The 16892-nt window shown below is 35.4% G+C and overlaps 1 protein-coding gene across 1 annotated transcript; it reads left to right on the plus strand.

Moving 5' to 3' along the window:
* Positions 1–2044: 2044 nt before the first annotated feature.
* LOC142344109 (uncharacterized) lies at positions 2045–10871 on the plus strand. The gene is made up of 2 exons (XM_075395606.1): positions 2045–4003; positions 10210–10871. The coding sequence occupies exons 1-2, from the start codon at positions 3851–3853 to the stop codon at positions 10462–10464; spliced, it is 408 nt and encodes a 135-aa protein (XP_075251721.1). The 5' UTR covers positions 2045–3850; the 3' UTR covers positions 10465–10871.
* The last annotated feature ends 6021 nt before the right edge of the window (positions 10872–16892 follow it).

Raw genomic sequence — 16892 nt, forward strand, 5'->3', positions numbered from 1 at the left:
AAATTTTCATTGTCAGTAATATCATCTCTTTGTAACAATTCAAATATTTCAAAAACTCTTTGGTTTGATTTTGTCTTTTTAAATGATATTTGGTTCGAATATTATGGTTTAGTCATTGTCTATTTCTGACTAAAATGCAAATGGTTTTAGGGACTGAAATGCAGTTGTTTATATGTAGGTTAATCAATGTAATATGTTCTTAATGACATATACTTGACGATGACATTAGATTTTTTGCGAATTTCCATGCATGGGTGTTGTACTTAAATTATTACTCTGCGAAAAACTTTTTTTAATAGTTTGCCAAAGGTTTTTCTTTAGATCTCAGTAACTCGCTGAATTAATGGCGTTAATGGTCTTCTAATTTAAGCTGCACTTGAATGACAGCTCTCGTAAATAACTGACAATTTATTGGCTTAATGCTTATAGGCAAAAAACCGTTTGACTCACACAGCAATGACTAAAGATTGAATCGTTTTTTTTTCTAAAGAAGCTGCTTATATCTTTCTATCAACGTTTTCAGAGCATTAACTGTAGTCCTGTAGAAGTTTTTTCCATAAACTGATTAATTACACGCCAATTGGCAGTTACAAAAGGAGTTTGAGTGATCATTAAAACTGAAAAAAATCTAATCATTACTATGTGAAATTGAACTAATTTTTGCAAAGTTTAAAACGTCCAAAAAGCTAGTAAGTATAAACCAAGACCGCATAAGAGTGTACTGCAGCAACTACTCTGCAAACAACAGAACACCTTACGAATAGATTTTCATTAAATCAGATAAATTTTTACTGATAAAACCTGTTACTCTTTTTTTTTCGTTTTTTTTTAATTTTTATAGCATTTTTTATGACAAGCTTGCTTTAAAGTCTGACCATTCCAGAGGCATGACATCATTTTGAATAATTCTCAAAGTTTCTTTTATTCAGTCAAATAAAGAAATTTGATTGTAACTTCAGTTTTTTTTTGAATTCAAATTAATTGGTGTGCTCTCTCAGTTATAATTTTGTTTTCAGTATAACTTTCTGAAAGCAACAATCCAATTCTTTCAACAAGTTCTTCTGTTTGATTATATGTATCCTTTCACTAATTTTTTCGGATACTACGGACGTTAGATTCTGTCTATCTTTTCTATCTTTTAACTGGCACTCCAAATGCTCAAGCCGTTCTCTGAAATCATGCAGTATTATATGGTACTCTGAGAATTATTTTACACGTTATGTGTAGTTTCCCCCTTGAGTTTGGTAACAATTTACTAGTAGAAGTGAAAGTAAATTTACTAGTAATTTTTCTTGAAAAATTTTGTACTCTTTCAAAGTGAGCTGATTTAATACTCTATTATTTTGATAGGTACCAAGTAAAAAGTCTGTTCCTTGTCTCATAATATCTGTGTTAGAAAAATTTGGTTATTTGACTTCAATGTTTGATTGAAATCTGAATAAGCAGCTTCTGTTGTTGTCAGTGAAATTTCTTTGCTCAAAATAATCAACATTTAATGGGGCTCCATTTTCATGCATGCAGTTCATATTTTGTTCTAATGTTGTCAACGTTAAAACATTCCTTTCTTTTAGGGTATTCTTTGAATTCACTATTTGAAATAAATTCTGTTTTTTGCCACTGCAACTAGAGCATTTTCCGAAGTTGTAATCCAAACAACAATTATTAGCATAATTATACGAAATTCGTCAGATCACATTTTTTTTCAATTTTGTCTTAATTTCACTTCAAATGTTATTGTTCTAATCAATAAATTATGAAAAAGAGTCGCTATTAAAAGTTTTAAAAATATCTAGATTTTATTTTAGCATATTAATATTGTGCAATAGTTTTCAGTAATTTGTGTGAGAAGAACAGAGGTGAAGATTCAGAGTAGATTAAACCTTTATGGGACTTGCAAAGGGTTTTCAAAAATTCTGAAAACTATTGAGTGAATTTACTGAAATTTTGTGTGATGTCCTCTACTAATTATATTCCCTTGATTTTTTGTTGCACCCATATTATCAGGATGTTGAATGTATATAATAATCAAAGATTTAACCACGAATTTTCCTTATAAAAATGTTGTAAAATCTCTCAATGAATAATTTTGTTTACTATTTCTCTTGCTCTCAACAACATGAGAATAAAAAAAAGCAAATTCCTAAAATAGGAACATAGTTATGTTACTTCAAAAATACGGCAGGTAATTATCAATTATTCATTCCACTTAGACATATAATCATCGAGACCAACATTGTCCATTGTACAACTTCTACCTGAAGAATTCTCATATAGATCATTAAGACATCAGCACAAGACGGAACAGCACAAGTACGCAGAGACGTTTTCTCAGATAGACTTCCCAAGGAAGATAAAGGTCCAATTTACTTGTGTTTTGGAAATTTTATTGGAATTGGATATTTTATCTTCACTAGACATTATTTATCTTATCATCATTACCTTCCTTCTAGAGGCGCACCCCCATTTATATATGTTTTTTTACTGTTTCTAACTTTGAATTACTATGGCGCTTCTATAGATTGTTTCTCTTGAATAGTTAAATATTTAATATACAAGCAATGTTTATTTTCTGTTAAATATGACATTTTCAAAAAAAATGTGAAATAATGATTTCTATTAGAAACTCGTCTACAAATGGGGATTGAACTCCTAAAAATAACCCCCGCGACACTTGAAATGTTTCTTGAGTGAACTAATCTGTGATATTTGACCGCAATTTCCTTGCGACATACAATATTTGTTCATAACTTCAAATTGGTCAAACAAGAAATTTTATTTTGTTCACTACTTTCTATCTGTCGCCATGCTTTTTTTCAACACGATATTTGTTTGTCCTATGTTGCAATTATGTTTTCATACGTCATTGTCAAGTTACGCATGGAATAAAAATGCAAATAAAAACTTGGATTCCTTTTTTATTGGAAAAAAGTAGAGTCGCTCTTGCTCAAGTATTCAATTTGGAAAGCTTTAATGTGGAATTAAATATTCAGCGTAAATCATCAAAGAACGACTACCTTTTGTTTCTCTTTCTTGGTCTGAATTTTACCTTATCTCAGGAAAATTAATCCAATTTAGACTTTCGCACTGCCGTTTTTTATAAATCGCACATTGAATTCGTTAATATCCCAAAACTATAAATTTTAATTTTAAATAGAGAAAGAGTTCGAGAGTTAGTTTGCTCCTCCCCAGTTAGGGTTTTTAATAGTGTTAAGCGCAATTATTTTCCTTAAAAGGAGCGAATTACTTCCAAGCTTTTCCGGTATCACAGCGGTTAACGGATATAAATTAAACGAAGTACTGAAAACTGTCCCGCGACAGCCATTCTGAAAATATACGCCTGGCAAACAGATATTTCTGTTTTTGGTAATCTTTGTTTGCTTTCTGCTAATTTTGTTACTTAAACAAGTCACGAATAAACAGCAGTTGATGAAATAAATAAATTTAGATTATTTTTGTTTATTTCATAAGCAGACCGAAATAGCTTCCCCGGATCATTTCCAGAAAACATTATTTTCATTTAATTAGTCCTTAAAATCGTAGTGGAAAATTATGGAGCTGCTCAGAAAATAAGACGTAAAACACGCCCCAAATTTTGTTTGTGTACAGCGCGTGACTTCGAAAGAATGTATCTCTAGCTAAAACATTTCCAAGAATTCTGCGTTCCTGCTAATGAAAACTTTCAACTGTTTAGTTATTATTGCAAAACATTACTTCTTTTAGAATAATAGAAGATTCTGTTAATCTGCGACCTTTTTGTGAAGAATTTGAGGCTGACGTGAATTATATACGGCAACCTCTTTGACCACTGGATCCTTTGATTTTTTTTTCACCTACCAATTTCCCATATACAATGGGTTGGGTTCCAGCGAGTGAGGCATTGAAGAGGGCACCCTTTGCATCGGGCATCTACAAAATTGGTATTCGGAGGAGGTCAATTCAAGTGGAGACCATCTACATTGGGGTCACTGCTACTGGGGGATCTATCAGAGAAACTCTATCCAAGGTCCGAGTTTATTAACTTATCAAAACATGATATTATTTGCCGACCAGTGGATCTGCAACCATAACTCATTTAAAAATAACTTTTATCTATTTAGTGGGTAGACAGAGTGTTTTATAACCAAATTTTCGGTTGTTTTTTCCACTTAATGGCCAATCTAGTAGCCCTATAGTAAAGATTGTACCTTTCAACACGCATGACAGAACCTCCCAATTGTATCAAAAAGTCTTTGCTTTGTTAAGTAAACTTAGAGTAAGCCTTCTTCATCACCCAACTCATTGGGTCTTGGAGAACTGCTTTTAGTAACATGGTGTTGTGATGAGTTCTATGGCCTTACAACATTGTACCAAGACACATGGAATGCCTCTCATTCTTATAAGTTGTATCGAGAGTCATTGAAACGAATGCCGAAAATTTCTAACAGGGAGTTGAGTTGTGCTTGCTTAGATGGGGAAAATATTTGCTTGAAAAAATGCATATGAGGGAAAGGACTACTTTTCCGATTTTGGTTAGCTGTATACACTTTCTGTTGCTATAGCAACTATTCTAACAACACAAAAGTCATCTGACAAAAGAAATAAAACAGCAACTCACTAACTACTCAACAGCAACCAGCGCAGACAACGGTTTCTATCCATAACTCAGCAAAAACTTTGATTAGTTCTTGAAATTGAATTGTAATGGTGGCAATATAGCGGATATAGTTGAAAAAGCGAATTGCGGAAACTTAGTATCCGATCCAATTTCGTAACAGTGAAACAAATTGAGCGGTGTAAAACTTTATTTCTCATTCGTAGAGGAGCAGCCGTTACATCTCGTTTAGTAGGACGAATAGTTATTTGTAATATCTTTTAGGTTCAATATTGTTTCATATATTGCTTATTATTGCACACGTTTTTTCCAACATTGAAACTTGTTAGAAATTCTTTCCAAACTATAGTCTTAAACCTAGTTAGAAATTTATTAGAGTTAGATTATTTGATGTAACATTTTCCCAGCATGTATTGAATGATTATGATACTACCGGAAGTGTGAATGATATCTTATAAAGGTGCAAATACATTCTATATTTGGTAACATTTGCATATGATTTCTAGGAATTTTGCATTAGCAAACCATACTGGGTAACCCTTGCAACCCCCCATTATAAATCTTGGTGCTGTGATTCGTTTTGTAACTCGACTTTTTCGCATTGATAAGGGGTTAATATATATATATATATATATATATATATATATATATATATATATATATATATATATATATATATATACGTGTATATCTATATATAAATATATATGTATATATATATATATATATATATATATATATATATGTATATATGTATATATATATATATATATATATATATATATTTATATATAGCTAATTTTTTAGTTTTTTAAACTCCAAAGTCAAATAATGATCTCGGTTTATTAATCAGATTTCTCTTGTTGGTCTCTAAATTCTACTGTGAAATAGCAATTTGTAATTCTCTCAATTTTGAGAAGATAATTCTTTCTCACTTCGACAAAAACGTTTTTATTCCCCTTGCAAAAGGCCGCAAACCAACAGGTAATGGGCCCAGCAGTCATCTAAGTCCAAAAAATAATACCTAAAACAAAACTAAATTGTTGCTGACAGTTATTATCTTTTTCTGCTTAGTTCCTTTTTGTACCTGTTTTGCCTGCTCATTCTACAATGGATCAAGAGAAAGTGATACTGCTGACCTGCACAGGAATGCCACTGAATTTTTCGATCAGTAGCATAAGATTTGTTACGATGATGCAGAGGAAGGGTTTCTAAAAGCAGTAATGGGGAGCAACCCAATGAGCCTGCACACCTTGCCATTGGGGAAAGCAGCGAAGGGAATAAAAAAACCCTCAGGAGACAGAAAAACGCATATCGGAAGGAAGCTGCTGACATCAAGGAGAAAAAAAACAACGTTTAGTGCAATCTGGCATTGACTCTAGATGCAACAACCCTCATGGTGATCAAGCATAACTTAGGTGGTTCTGCATAAAAGATGGAAACTTTGCTGACTCGGTGACTTTGCTGGCATAGCTGGCTGCTCGAATCTGGCTCAAAACTTCTGAAGGTCTGGACAGCTTCTTCATCATAGGGCAAGAGCTGATCACAAGGTTGCAAGAAGCAGGAGAAACAATCACAGAGACCTTCTCTACATCTTGGTCCTAAAGACACAGGAAAACTTCAACCCGGCAACGAACTTCACAGAGTTGATGAAAAGTCTGCAGAACTTTCATGACAAAACGACACAGAGACAAAAAAGATGAAGTGTTTCAGTGGCCCTAACAGTGACGCGTGACTTCAAAAAGGGACCCAAGAAAGGAAACAGCATTGTGTTTTATCCCAGTACTTTTTACCAAGGAAGGCAAACAGAAAAAGAGAGCTATTTGCAGCAAGTGTGGCGAGAAGAGTCCAGACAGGGCACAAAACAGAAAAGAGACGGAGACCAACTTGAGTCAGTGGCAATGGATTAAACCTTTGCTACAACAGATGAAGAATATCTAGTGCTCTCAAAAAGTGGAAGACAGCAGGCCTGCTAGTGGACTGTGGTTGTACATATCACACAGTGGCAAACATTGATATGCTCCCGGACCTTTTGCCCATTCAATCAGAGGTCAGAATTCAAAACTGAGAGGCTTCCAGAGTGTTTGGCTGAGGATGTTTCAGGATCAGCGTACCCCAACCAGAGTGGAAATTCAAGCCGAACTGAAGAACGTTTGTGTGTGCTTGACTATTCTTCAGTCTTCCTATCAGTCTCAACATGCAAGCACTGGGGACATGGCTTCACTTTGGAGAAAAGAAACGGCTGCGCGAAACTGCAGAAGGGAACTCGGATAAAACTAACTCAACCTATAAACTTGTTTTAGTTACCCTGCAGAGTTTTAGAGTTTGAGCTGAGTTGCAACTGCGAGAAAATTTACAGTGCAGTTAAGTGCCACAGATGATTGAATCGCTTGAGAAGAAGCTGGAGAGGGTGTTCACAGACGTGATGAGACCAATGGAAGTAGAGCTTCCATCAGGTTTTTGGTTCTAAATTGTGTTTTGCGGACCGGTATGAGAAGTTTGTGTTATGGACCTGCTTAAGGCAAAGAGTGACACACTGTACAGCCTGAAGGAATTTTGTCAATGTGGGGACGCCGAAGAAGTTGAGACAACACAATGCAGAGGAGGTTCTCTCAGAGCAGTTCAAGACGTACTGTTTAGACGCTGGTATTTTACAGGAGGATACCATAACAGACACGCAACAACATAACCGGCTAGCTGAGAGGTGCAGCAGGACATTGCTAGAGATTGCAAAATATTTGCTCATTGGCTCAGGTGTTCACATATTAGCATGGGGAGCAGCAATTCTTCACTCAGCGAAGATCAGAATTTGGTTGTAAGACGGGGAGAAGACAGATGCCAGGCAGCGGTTGCGAGATATAAAAACTAGGAGATGTGAGCATCCGTAAACCCAAGACCCTGGTGGGAAAATTTTTGGTTTGCACTGAGGTTGACAATGGATACCTCCTGTTCATTCCCAACTCACCTGAGGTGATGGCAACCCGAGATATGGTCATCAAGGAGTCCGAAGGAGTCTCTATACCTGACAACACAGACACGCCTGACCTGGTAGATGAGGGGTTACAACAACTGGGGATTTTGCACCCAGACAAAGTTCATCAAGATAAAGTCCACAAAAAAGGAGACAGTAAACATCTACCGCAACAAAATAGGAGTGGCACGACGCGGAGAGTGTGAACACTCAAGAAAGGAAACTGAGACGAGATGGCTAAGATGTTGAGGAAGCAGCACTAGATGAAGAATTCATAAAAAAGAGTCTCAGAGACTTAGAGTCACTAGAAGAGAGTGACACAGATGATTTCTCAAAGTCAGAGACAGTTCATTCCAATTATGATGCACTGGAGCAAGCGGACAGTGCAGAGCCCAGTTAAAGAAAACGAGCAAAGAATGTTCCGCAATTTTTTGGAGAAATCAGAACCCATCCTACTGTGAAATAAGCTGACTATGTAGAACTCAAAACAGTCTACAAAACCAAGCAAGCTGATGATCGGGAGCAGTGGAACCGGTCACTGAATGATGAGCTTAGAGCACTCCAAGACAACAAGACCTGGGACCTATTGAGACCACACACAGACAGGGACGTCATATTGGCCAAATGTGTCTACAAAATGACACACAAAGCACGCTATACGCCGAAGCGGTTCAAACAAGGGGAAGAGCTAGACTATTTTAACTATTTTTCACCTACCTGAAAGCGTAAGTCGTAAACATTCGCAATTCTACCTCAACTCTGGAAGAATCAGGCCCATGTGATGCATCAGTTTGATGTCGAGACGGCTTCATTGCACGCGCAAATAGAGGAAGAAGTGAATCTGGAATAGCCAACGGAGTTTGTGAATTGAAGACCAGATAAAGAGAAGTTAGTATGGCAGACTGCTAACAACTGGCTTTAGGAGTTAGCGAAGTTGTTACTGAGACAATGACTCAACAGAGGCAGGGAGGAGAATTGCTTGGTCGCGAGAGTGGATAAACTGCCACACCCTCATTTTGGTCTTGGTTGACGACATCATTGTTGCATCAGGAAGCATGACAAAGGTCTCCGATGTCAAGAAAGCACTCAAGGCAACATTCCACATGGTATACAGAGAAACATTACACAGTTTTCTGGGCCTCAGAATTAGACGAGATCAGGCCAAAGTGATAGTCGACCAAGAATGCTATATGGAAGCAATAATTGAGCGGTTTTAAATGGATCAATGCAAATTCTCAAGGACTTCAGCTGATTTGAACTCGCAACTTCAAACAGTAAGAAACGGAGACGAAGAAAAGGATAGGAGGATTTAGAGAAGCTTGATTGGATCACTTCTCTATCTGGTCAAACAGAAGAGGCCACACTTCATGGTAACAGTCAGTTTTTGTCCAGACACATGAATGCGCCTACCAAACAATACTGGCTATGCGGAAAGCGACTTCCTAGATATCCTCAAAGTTTAAAAGGTATAAAACTTTTGTACACGAAAGTGACTTAGTGGGGAAAAAGATGCAGACCGGTGTGGTGACGTGAACATCAAAAAATCAACGACGGGTACCAATTCAAGCTCAAAGAAAGTGGCGCAGCACTCATCTGGGTGTCAGAACCAACCACAACTGCTCCTTCTTCATCAGCAGCAGAAAATCAGGAACCTCAGAAATCAAGTATCAATTGAGGAGGACAATCAGACTTGTATCATATCTTGCCATAACACAGTCATGCACAAGAGGGGCAAGCCCTTCAAGCTAAAATTTCACTTCAATCGAGAGAAGACGGAAGATGGGACTATTTCAAATCACTAGGTTCCTACAGAGAAAACTGAAGCGGACAAAATTTTTACCCGTATCGAAGGTGGAAACATTCAGAATAGTTTTGATGATAGTAGATTCTACGCAATCAACTCAAGTCTGAGTGGGATTGTTAAAATTGTGATTCAAACTATAGTCCTAATTTTAGTTAGAAGTAATAGAAAGTATAACTTAGCAAGCAATCAGACAAGAGCAAATTTATCCAAGTCACTAAGTTGATATAAATGAATCTTCAAGAAATAGAGCTCTGGATCAAAACTCGGTTCAAACTGATGGTTCTAGATAGTTAACTTTAAAGGTAGATTATTTGTTAAAAATTTTCCCAGCATGTTTTGAATGATTATAATACCACCGGAAATGTGAGTGAAATCTTAAAAAAGTGCAAATTTATTTTGTTTATGCGAGCAAACTATATTGGCAGCACTCTCGACCCCCCTATAAATCTTGGGGCCAAGATTAGTTTTTTCTCTTGTCTTTTGAGATTTGATAATGGGTATTTTGATATACTGCTGATTTTTGAGTCCTTAATCTCCAAAATCAAATCACCATCTTGATCTATTATTCCGATATCTCTATCTCCTGTAGATCTCTAATTTCTACTGTTAATAACCATTTTGTTATTCTCTCAATTTTGAGAAATTAATTCCTTTTTACTTAAATAAAAACGCTTTTTTCCGCTCGCGAAAATCCATAGCCCAACAAACCTGAACAAAGATCGTGCGAAGAATATCTGTCTTGCAATAACTCGTAACTGAAAAGTGTTGAATGAAATTCTTTTTGGCATAATTGTTGAAAAATTCTTCGACTCGAAATGTAGCATTAATAGCCATTCATTTCAGCTGTTCTGTGGCCTTGAGGGTGACCCTCACTTGATGGAATTTGTTTCATCAGCCTTCCACAAAAAACACGTTTTGGTTGATTGGTCAGTCCGTCTGTTCCCCAAAGACGACATCAATGACGTCATGAGGGAGTATATCAAAGCCACGAGGAGACTCCCAATCTACAACAGAAGAGCAGAAGAAGAAAAAGATAGCAAAGAGCCATACATTATAAAAGAGTGGAACATGGCCAATCCTAATTTGTTCCACAAATAATTTGCACTGGCCCGCCGAGGCCACCTCCCCCCTCCCACTCCCTCTATCCACCACCCCCTCAAAGTCCAGACCTCGACTTTCGAAAAGACCGCACTCTCGACTAATTATATCTTCCTGCTACAACTGATTGTAAAATAAGCAAAAAATCACACACGACTTTTTTAAATATTTCCGAATGCGGCTTTCTGCTTTCTTTCTCAATACAATCAAGATAACCGTCGGATCAAGTCTAGGCCCGAACAAAGCTCAATAAATTGAAAACAAAAAATGAATTGGAAGTGTTAAAGTCCAAATATTTGTAAATATTGATATGATGCTATGCTCGAAATTTTATATCCGCAAACAATAGTTGTTGGTAACCATTTTGTTATTATTTTTATAATTTATTTACACCAGTTCTTCTAACACGTCACGTGCAAAACACTAGAGATTGAAGGACAAAACAACTCCAAAAATTTATCTCTAGTTGCGCATCACGTAATGCTTATGTAATGCTCCTGCTATTTGAGCAGGCTATCTAGAAGCTATATAATGATTGCAGTTCTTGTTGACGCCAAAACCACCGAGTATTTCTTATTTAAAACTTTGAGAATTGAGGAATATTTTGAAAGTCAAAATATTTGTTTTTGCCAAGTATTTCTGCAGTTCCTCGTTCTGCGGTCATCGTAGCTCAGGGAATCACAATTTTTGTAAATTTGAAGAAAACATAAAAATTCTGTGCAAATTTTCTAACTGTTAATTATTTTTTGTCATGTCTAAAAACAGATAAGGCTCGAACACGAATTATTATTACCAATCCAAGTGACAAAAAGGTTAGAATTATTTAGAGAACAATTTTGAATCTCAAATTCGAATAATCAAATATGCACGAACCTTCTCTGCCTATTTATATTGATCATATTTATATCAATTAGAAGAGAAAACTGCCCAGGTTGAGGTGCGGACCCAAATTGCTTTAAAATCAGACCCAACCGAGCGCACACCCGCGTGTTCCCAGACCGAAATTACAGGATCTGGACGCAAGTTTGAGCGCACTACAGTCTCGACCATGGTCTGGATTCGGTCTGGTCGGAGGTCAATTTGGTCTGAAAAGTCTCATCATAAGCGTATTCGAGCGCACTTGAGTCTGATCATAAACTGTTCGGGCGCAATTGGGTCTGATCGGAAGCGCATTCGAGTGCACTTAAGTCTGATCATAAACGGTTCGAGCGTAAATTGGTCTGATCAAAAATGTTATCAAACGCAATTGGGTCTGATCAGAGGACATTTCGAGCGCTTTATTTTTTCAATTTTTTTTCACTGAGAGATGTTGGCTCTGCCAAGAGCCAGCAATACAGCAGCGTTCTGATCAGAGACTCATCTAAAGTCCGATAACTCTGATCAAAAAAAGAACTGCAGCTGATAGCAAAGGCCGGTCCCCTTCAGAAAAAAAATTGATTAACTGGAGACCACGATGTTCCTTGTGGAAAGCTGTCTAAACTAATCCATTGAGTCAGAATTATACCCTAAACGGTACATTAAATAAAGTTTTTTCTCAGCAGTTGGGTTTCGTTTTCTTCAGCAAAACTTTTATAATTGATGTTTCCTTAGATGAATTCAATACTGCAAACATCAGTTTTTATGAAATGAGTATATTATAGCAAAATTAAGAGATTTGTTTATAAGTAAAATCAATTTCTGATCAAAGTATTTCGAGCGCACTCGAGTCTTATCAGAACTAGTTTCGAGCGCGCTTCAGTCTGATCATAAATGGCTGCAAGCACACCTGGATCTGACCATAAATGCTTCGAGCGCAACTGGGTCTGATCATAACCACTTCGAGCACACTCGAGTCTGATCAAAGTCTGAGTATGGTCTGGGCAAGTGTCTGAATTTGAGTCTGGACCATGGTCTGAAGATGGTCTGATCCTTCGGTCTGAAAAATCTGATCAGAGACCCTCTATGTCTGGAAAGTCTGATCAGAGGTAAAATGTGTCTGGAAAGTCTGATCAGGGTCAACTTCCGTCTGGAAAGTCTGATCAAATGAAAATTTGGGCCTGAACCTCAACCTGGGTGTTGAAAGATTCATGCATGAAAATTAAATAATCGTTACAAATAGGCAGAGAACGTTTGTGCTGTTAAATTAAAACGTAAAATATGATCAAGATCCTATCATGTTAATCAAATATGATTTAATTACAATCATTGAAGCAACCAAATTTTAGCGTTACAGATAATAGGTTGCCAATGTCGTCTTTAAAAATCACACAACAGTTAAAACAACTCCCTTTTCTAGTAGAGATGTACTCAGTTTATAGGTCACGAATGAAACCTTAATTAGCCAGCTACTGTCATTTCGTTGGTTTTTGGTATTTTAGCAAAATTACCCAAAATCAGCAACAATGCGAAAATCACCGACCAAATTGTCATTCTACGTCTGCTTAATCTCACAGCAAAATCGGCAGCAAAATCTAGCGAAAATAGCAATGCGAAAATCGGTGATTGATCGCCTGAATTGTGTTGCCAATATTTGCACCAATTTGTACCATTCCTTTGTCATCTCTGTGGTTACTAATTACTCGATTTTCAAATTGTTACGTGTTGGTTATTAATTAACCTACTTAATAGTTTCAAAAAAATAAGTCAGTTAAAAAAAACTTCTTTCTGAAACAAATTTCAAAAAGAGTGGTAGCCTCCGACGTCTAACGTCTGGAAAAGAGTGACGAAACCAAAAGATTAGAATCAATTAGACTTTACTCTAGTATTCGCACATTGTAAAATACGAAAATTTGTGAACTATATACTAAAACTTTGAGCGCGTCGCATTTGAGCGCGCTCGCTTAATTTTCTTATCTTAATTTTTGTTTGTCAAATACATGCGTAAAACAGCGATATAGTATTGATATGGTCAGCATTAGTAAATTTTGGATTCCACAAACAAACTGATTTAAAGAAAACAGGTTTGATGTTTAACTGTAAAATAATAACTGTAAACATGTTTATAGTTGTACAATTTTTAGCCTAATTAAGAAGTAGTTGGGTTGCACAGTAAATTCATAGGCAAAAATTTCAGCGCAGAAAAAATTTTGCCATCAAACAACCGAAGTATGAAAAATAATTCACTTAGAAATGATAGTAACTTTTTGTAGTTATAAGAGATTCTTGCAATAAAAATAAATATAGCTTCCAAAGTTTTATAAGCCGCAAAATGTCAATCAGAATAACTACAATACTGGAAAAGAAATCAAAAAAGCTCGGTTTCTCAATTTAAACTTTATATGAGTCTGACAGCAGACTTATGTAACGGAAAACCTTTACCGAAAGTTGATAACATCAGTCTTGAAAAAATCAAAGAGCAAAGAAAACTGCATGTAAGTTATTCATTCTCATATAAAAATTTCAGGTTCTCATCGAAAAACATTTGAATATTTTAAGAGTATACTTTGGAAATCTTTTTAACAAAGGGTACAACTACAAAGCTTAGATATTAAAATGTTTTCATACATGCACTGGAGTCAATTAACTTATCTTCTGCGTCACAAAATCGCAAAAGTAAATTTAATTTGAAAAATTCGGTTCGTTTTTGCTTCAGAAACAAAAAATCTGTAATATTCTGTTCAAGAAAAGATTCTTTTTGCAAGATATTCAAAAACATTTTTTTTCTATACACGTTATGATGTACAAACTAGCTAAACAAACCAAATACATATATTTCTAATCAATATGGACAACCAAATTCAGTTAATTTCCCGAAATTGTCATTTTTCAAAGAAACTGATTTTCTACAGAAAGAATATGTCTTTCTTTTATGCTTTTCTTCTAAGAATGGATCAAATTTCTGCTATGGAAAAATTTCTATTTTGGTTTCTTTATCTCTTCTTATAGACAAATATCAGCAAAAACATTGTCAAAAAAGAGTCTACGTATTTTTTTGTTGATTATGATGGCAATATAAAAGCAAAAAATGCCAAGTCATTTTTAATTGTACACAGAATTGTAATGCACTGCAATTAGTCAAATCCTTTAAAAAATAGAAAGTTTAATCTTTTAGGATCAATTAAGAAACCTGGTAATGTTTACTGGTAATAGAAAACTAGTTTCTATCAATTAATTAGAAAAAAATATATATTATAAGTAATTTAAATCATTTTTTTCAGTTTGCGAGCCCTTAGAATGAATGAAATACTGAAGCAGAATCATGATAAAAATTACAAAATATCTCTAAATGAACAAAAATACTAGCCAGTTGGAATTCAACAACTTCAATTTTTGTGTTCAATGATATGAAGAAGTCTCAATGTTATGACAAAACACTCAAATTTTTTCAAGGACTTTTTTGAATTGGCGATGAGAGCAAAAATTTTCAGTAGAATAAAAAATAAAGAATACTCGTTATATACGCTGTTACATATTGTTCGAACCCTTCAAATGATAAACAATGTCTTTAATGTAATTTGTTAAAACTTGCCCTCATTTCATTTTGTTACCCATTGCGCATTAAACAAACGAATCTTAATTCATGGTTTGTTTGACGAATAGTTGTAAACTAGTTTATCGGTATGTTTTTTTTCAAGAATGAATTTATGTTGTTCCAAAAATCTTAGATCTCAAATTGCCAATCGGGTTAATTCTGCCATAGAACCACCTTTCTTTACTAAAAGAACGAATTACCACGAAAAAAATTTACAAAATCATAAATAATTTAAGTTTAGAAAATAACATGGTTAAGCAAAGACGCTGAGAAAGGAGAAAGAAGGAGGAAACAGATGTTTTTCAATAAACGAAAATTAGTTAAAATTTACCCCAATTTAAATTGTGCAATCGTATATTGAGACTTTGAGAAACTTTTTCCTGATGATTTTCCCTGAATCACTCTCATACAATTCTTTTCCCTCGAATTAGTGGTCATAGCAGAAACAGTTTTCAAAAAATGAGGACTTTAGCGCAAAAGTCACAAAAATGCATAAAACTTAAGTACGAGTTTTTTGTTGTTGAAAACTACACATTGACAACCTCCAAATTTTTCATTGGGCACGTAAAAACAAAAAAAAAATGAAAAGTTTTCAAATTTCAGTGGTACTCTTTTGTATTAGGTGAGCATTGTCAACCCAAACCTTTTAAAAACAGAAAGAGAAAACTTCTAGAGCCACGTTAGGAAGTCTGATGAAACTTAGCGTCTACTGGATTATTTCTGTTTAACCCCTTTTGAAAACCGAATACTGTGGAAAAAAGTGTGAACACTCCTTGCCTAAAAATACAGCGCTAGCAGACACAAAATCTGAAGCCTAATAGCAGGTTAAGAAGATGACGAAGAATATTTTTAGACAGCATATGAAATGCTCCTAAAAAACACGAACGAAATGTCAAATGGTTCTAATTGTGAGAAACAAATTGATGTTAGAGATGAAGAAAAGTGAAAATCTTTGAAAATCTTGATCATCAACTTATTCCGTTTTTTGCGAACTTTCCTATGGCAACACTTTTGTACTGCTCGGCAGAAGGTATTGGTCAGCCAGAATTTACTGACCAGAAAATTGGGCTGTTATGATGGCGAGTCTGTGGGTAGCACAGAATGTTACAACATGCCTCTCAAGGTCGTAAAAAACAGTTAATTTCGGTCAGAAAACCGCTGAGAGCATCCAAAAGCAACTTATTTGCAATGGAGAAAACTCCTTGTATTGAATGAATCAAAAATTTTCCCGTATTTTTTTGGCAGACGAAAACCAAATCTCTTTATCCCAGCCTAGAAAGATAAGTAGTACAATTTGAAAGACACACACACACACACACACACACACACATACACACACAAAACTCAAAAAAACAAGTAATCTCTCTCACACACAACACATTGCACAAAATACAAATCCAACACCAGAAATAAACTTTTTTGGCAACTGATCTTTAGTCAAGGATCGTCACTGCTCAATTAGTTCTGTTTTGTTTTTTTTCTAATTTTATCGCAGTGTACTTTTCTGTTTACTTTGCGAATTTACGAGCATAATAAATAAATGAGTCTTTAAAACCTGGCAGATGTGTTACCAGTGAAAATTTATAAACGTAATTTTCGTTTTGGAAACATTTGCAGCCGCAATTTTTTTTAAATAAAAAGGAAGTTCTTTTTTTACTTTTTTTTAGGTTTTCTGATAGTTTTTGCACCCTGTCCATTTGTTTCTAACATTCAAGTGAACTAACTCTCTCAGACTAACTCTCATTCCCTCCTCTCTCTATCTTGCACACACAAATCACGGACATAACACACGCGCACATGTTTATATACATACAACCACACAAGTGTACCCACTCACACGCAAGCACAAATACAAACCCCGACACCGAAAAAAAAGTTTTTTTTGACAAATGATCTCTACTCATGGTTCGTGATAGTTCTATTATGTCACCTAAAAACTAGGTGCGGATTTTTTGAGGCAACTTTATTGGTAACTGTA

The sequence above is a fragment of the Convolutriloba macropyga genome, chromosome 8 (genome assembly GCF_964194025.1).
Source record: "Convolutriloba macropyga chromosome 8, txConMacr16.3, whole genome shotgun sequence".
NCBI classification, from domain to species: domain Eukaryota; kingdom Metazoa; phylum Xenacoelomorpha; order Acoela; family Convolutidae; genus Convolutriloba; species Convolutriloba macropyga.

Excerpts from the sequence above, each read along its gene's own strand:
- LOC142344109 (XM_075395606.1), top strand. The coding sequence starts at position 3,851 with ATGGGTTGGGTTCCAGCGAGTGAGGCATTGAAGAGGGCACCCTTTGCA. Across the intron at positions 4,004-10,209 it reads TCAGAGAAACTCTATCCAAG|CTGTTCTGTGGCCTTGAGGG; the intron begins GTCCGAGTTTAT and ends CATTCATTTCAG.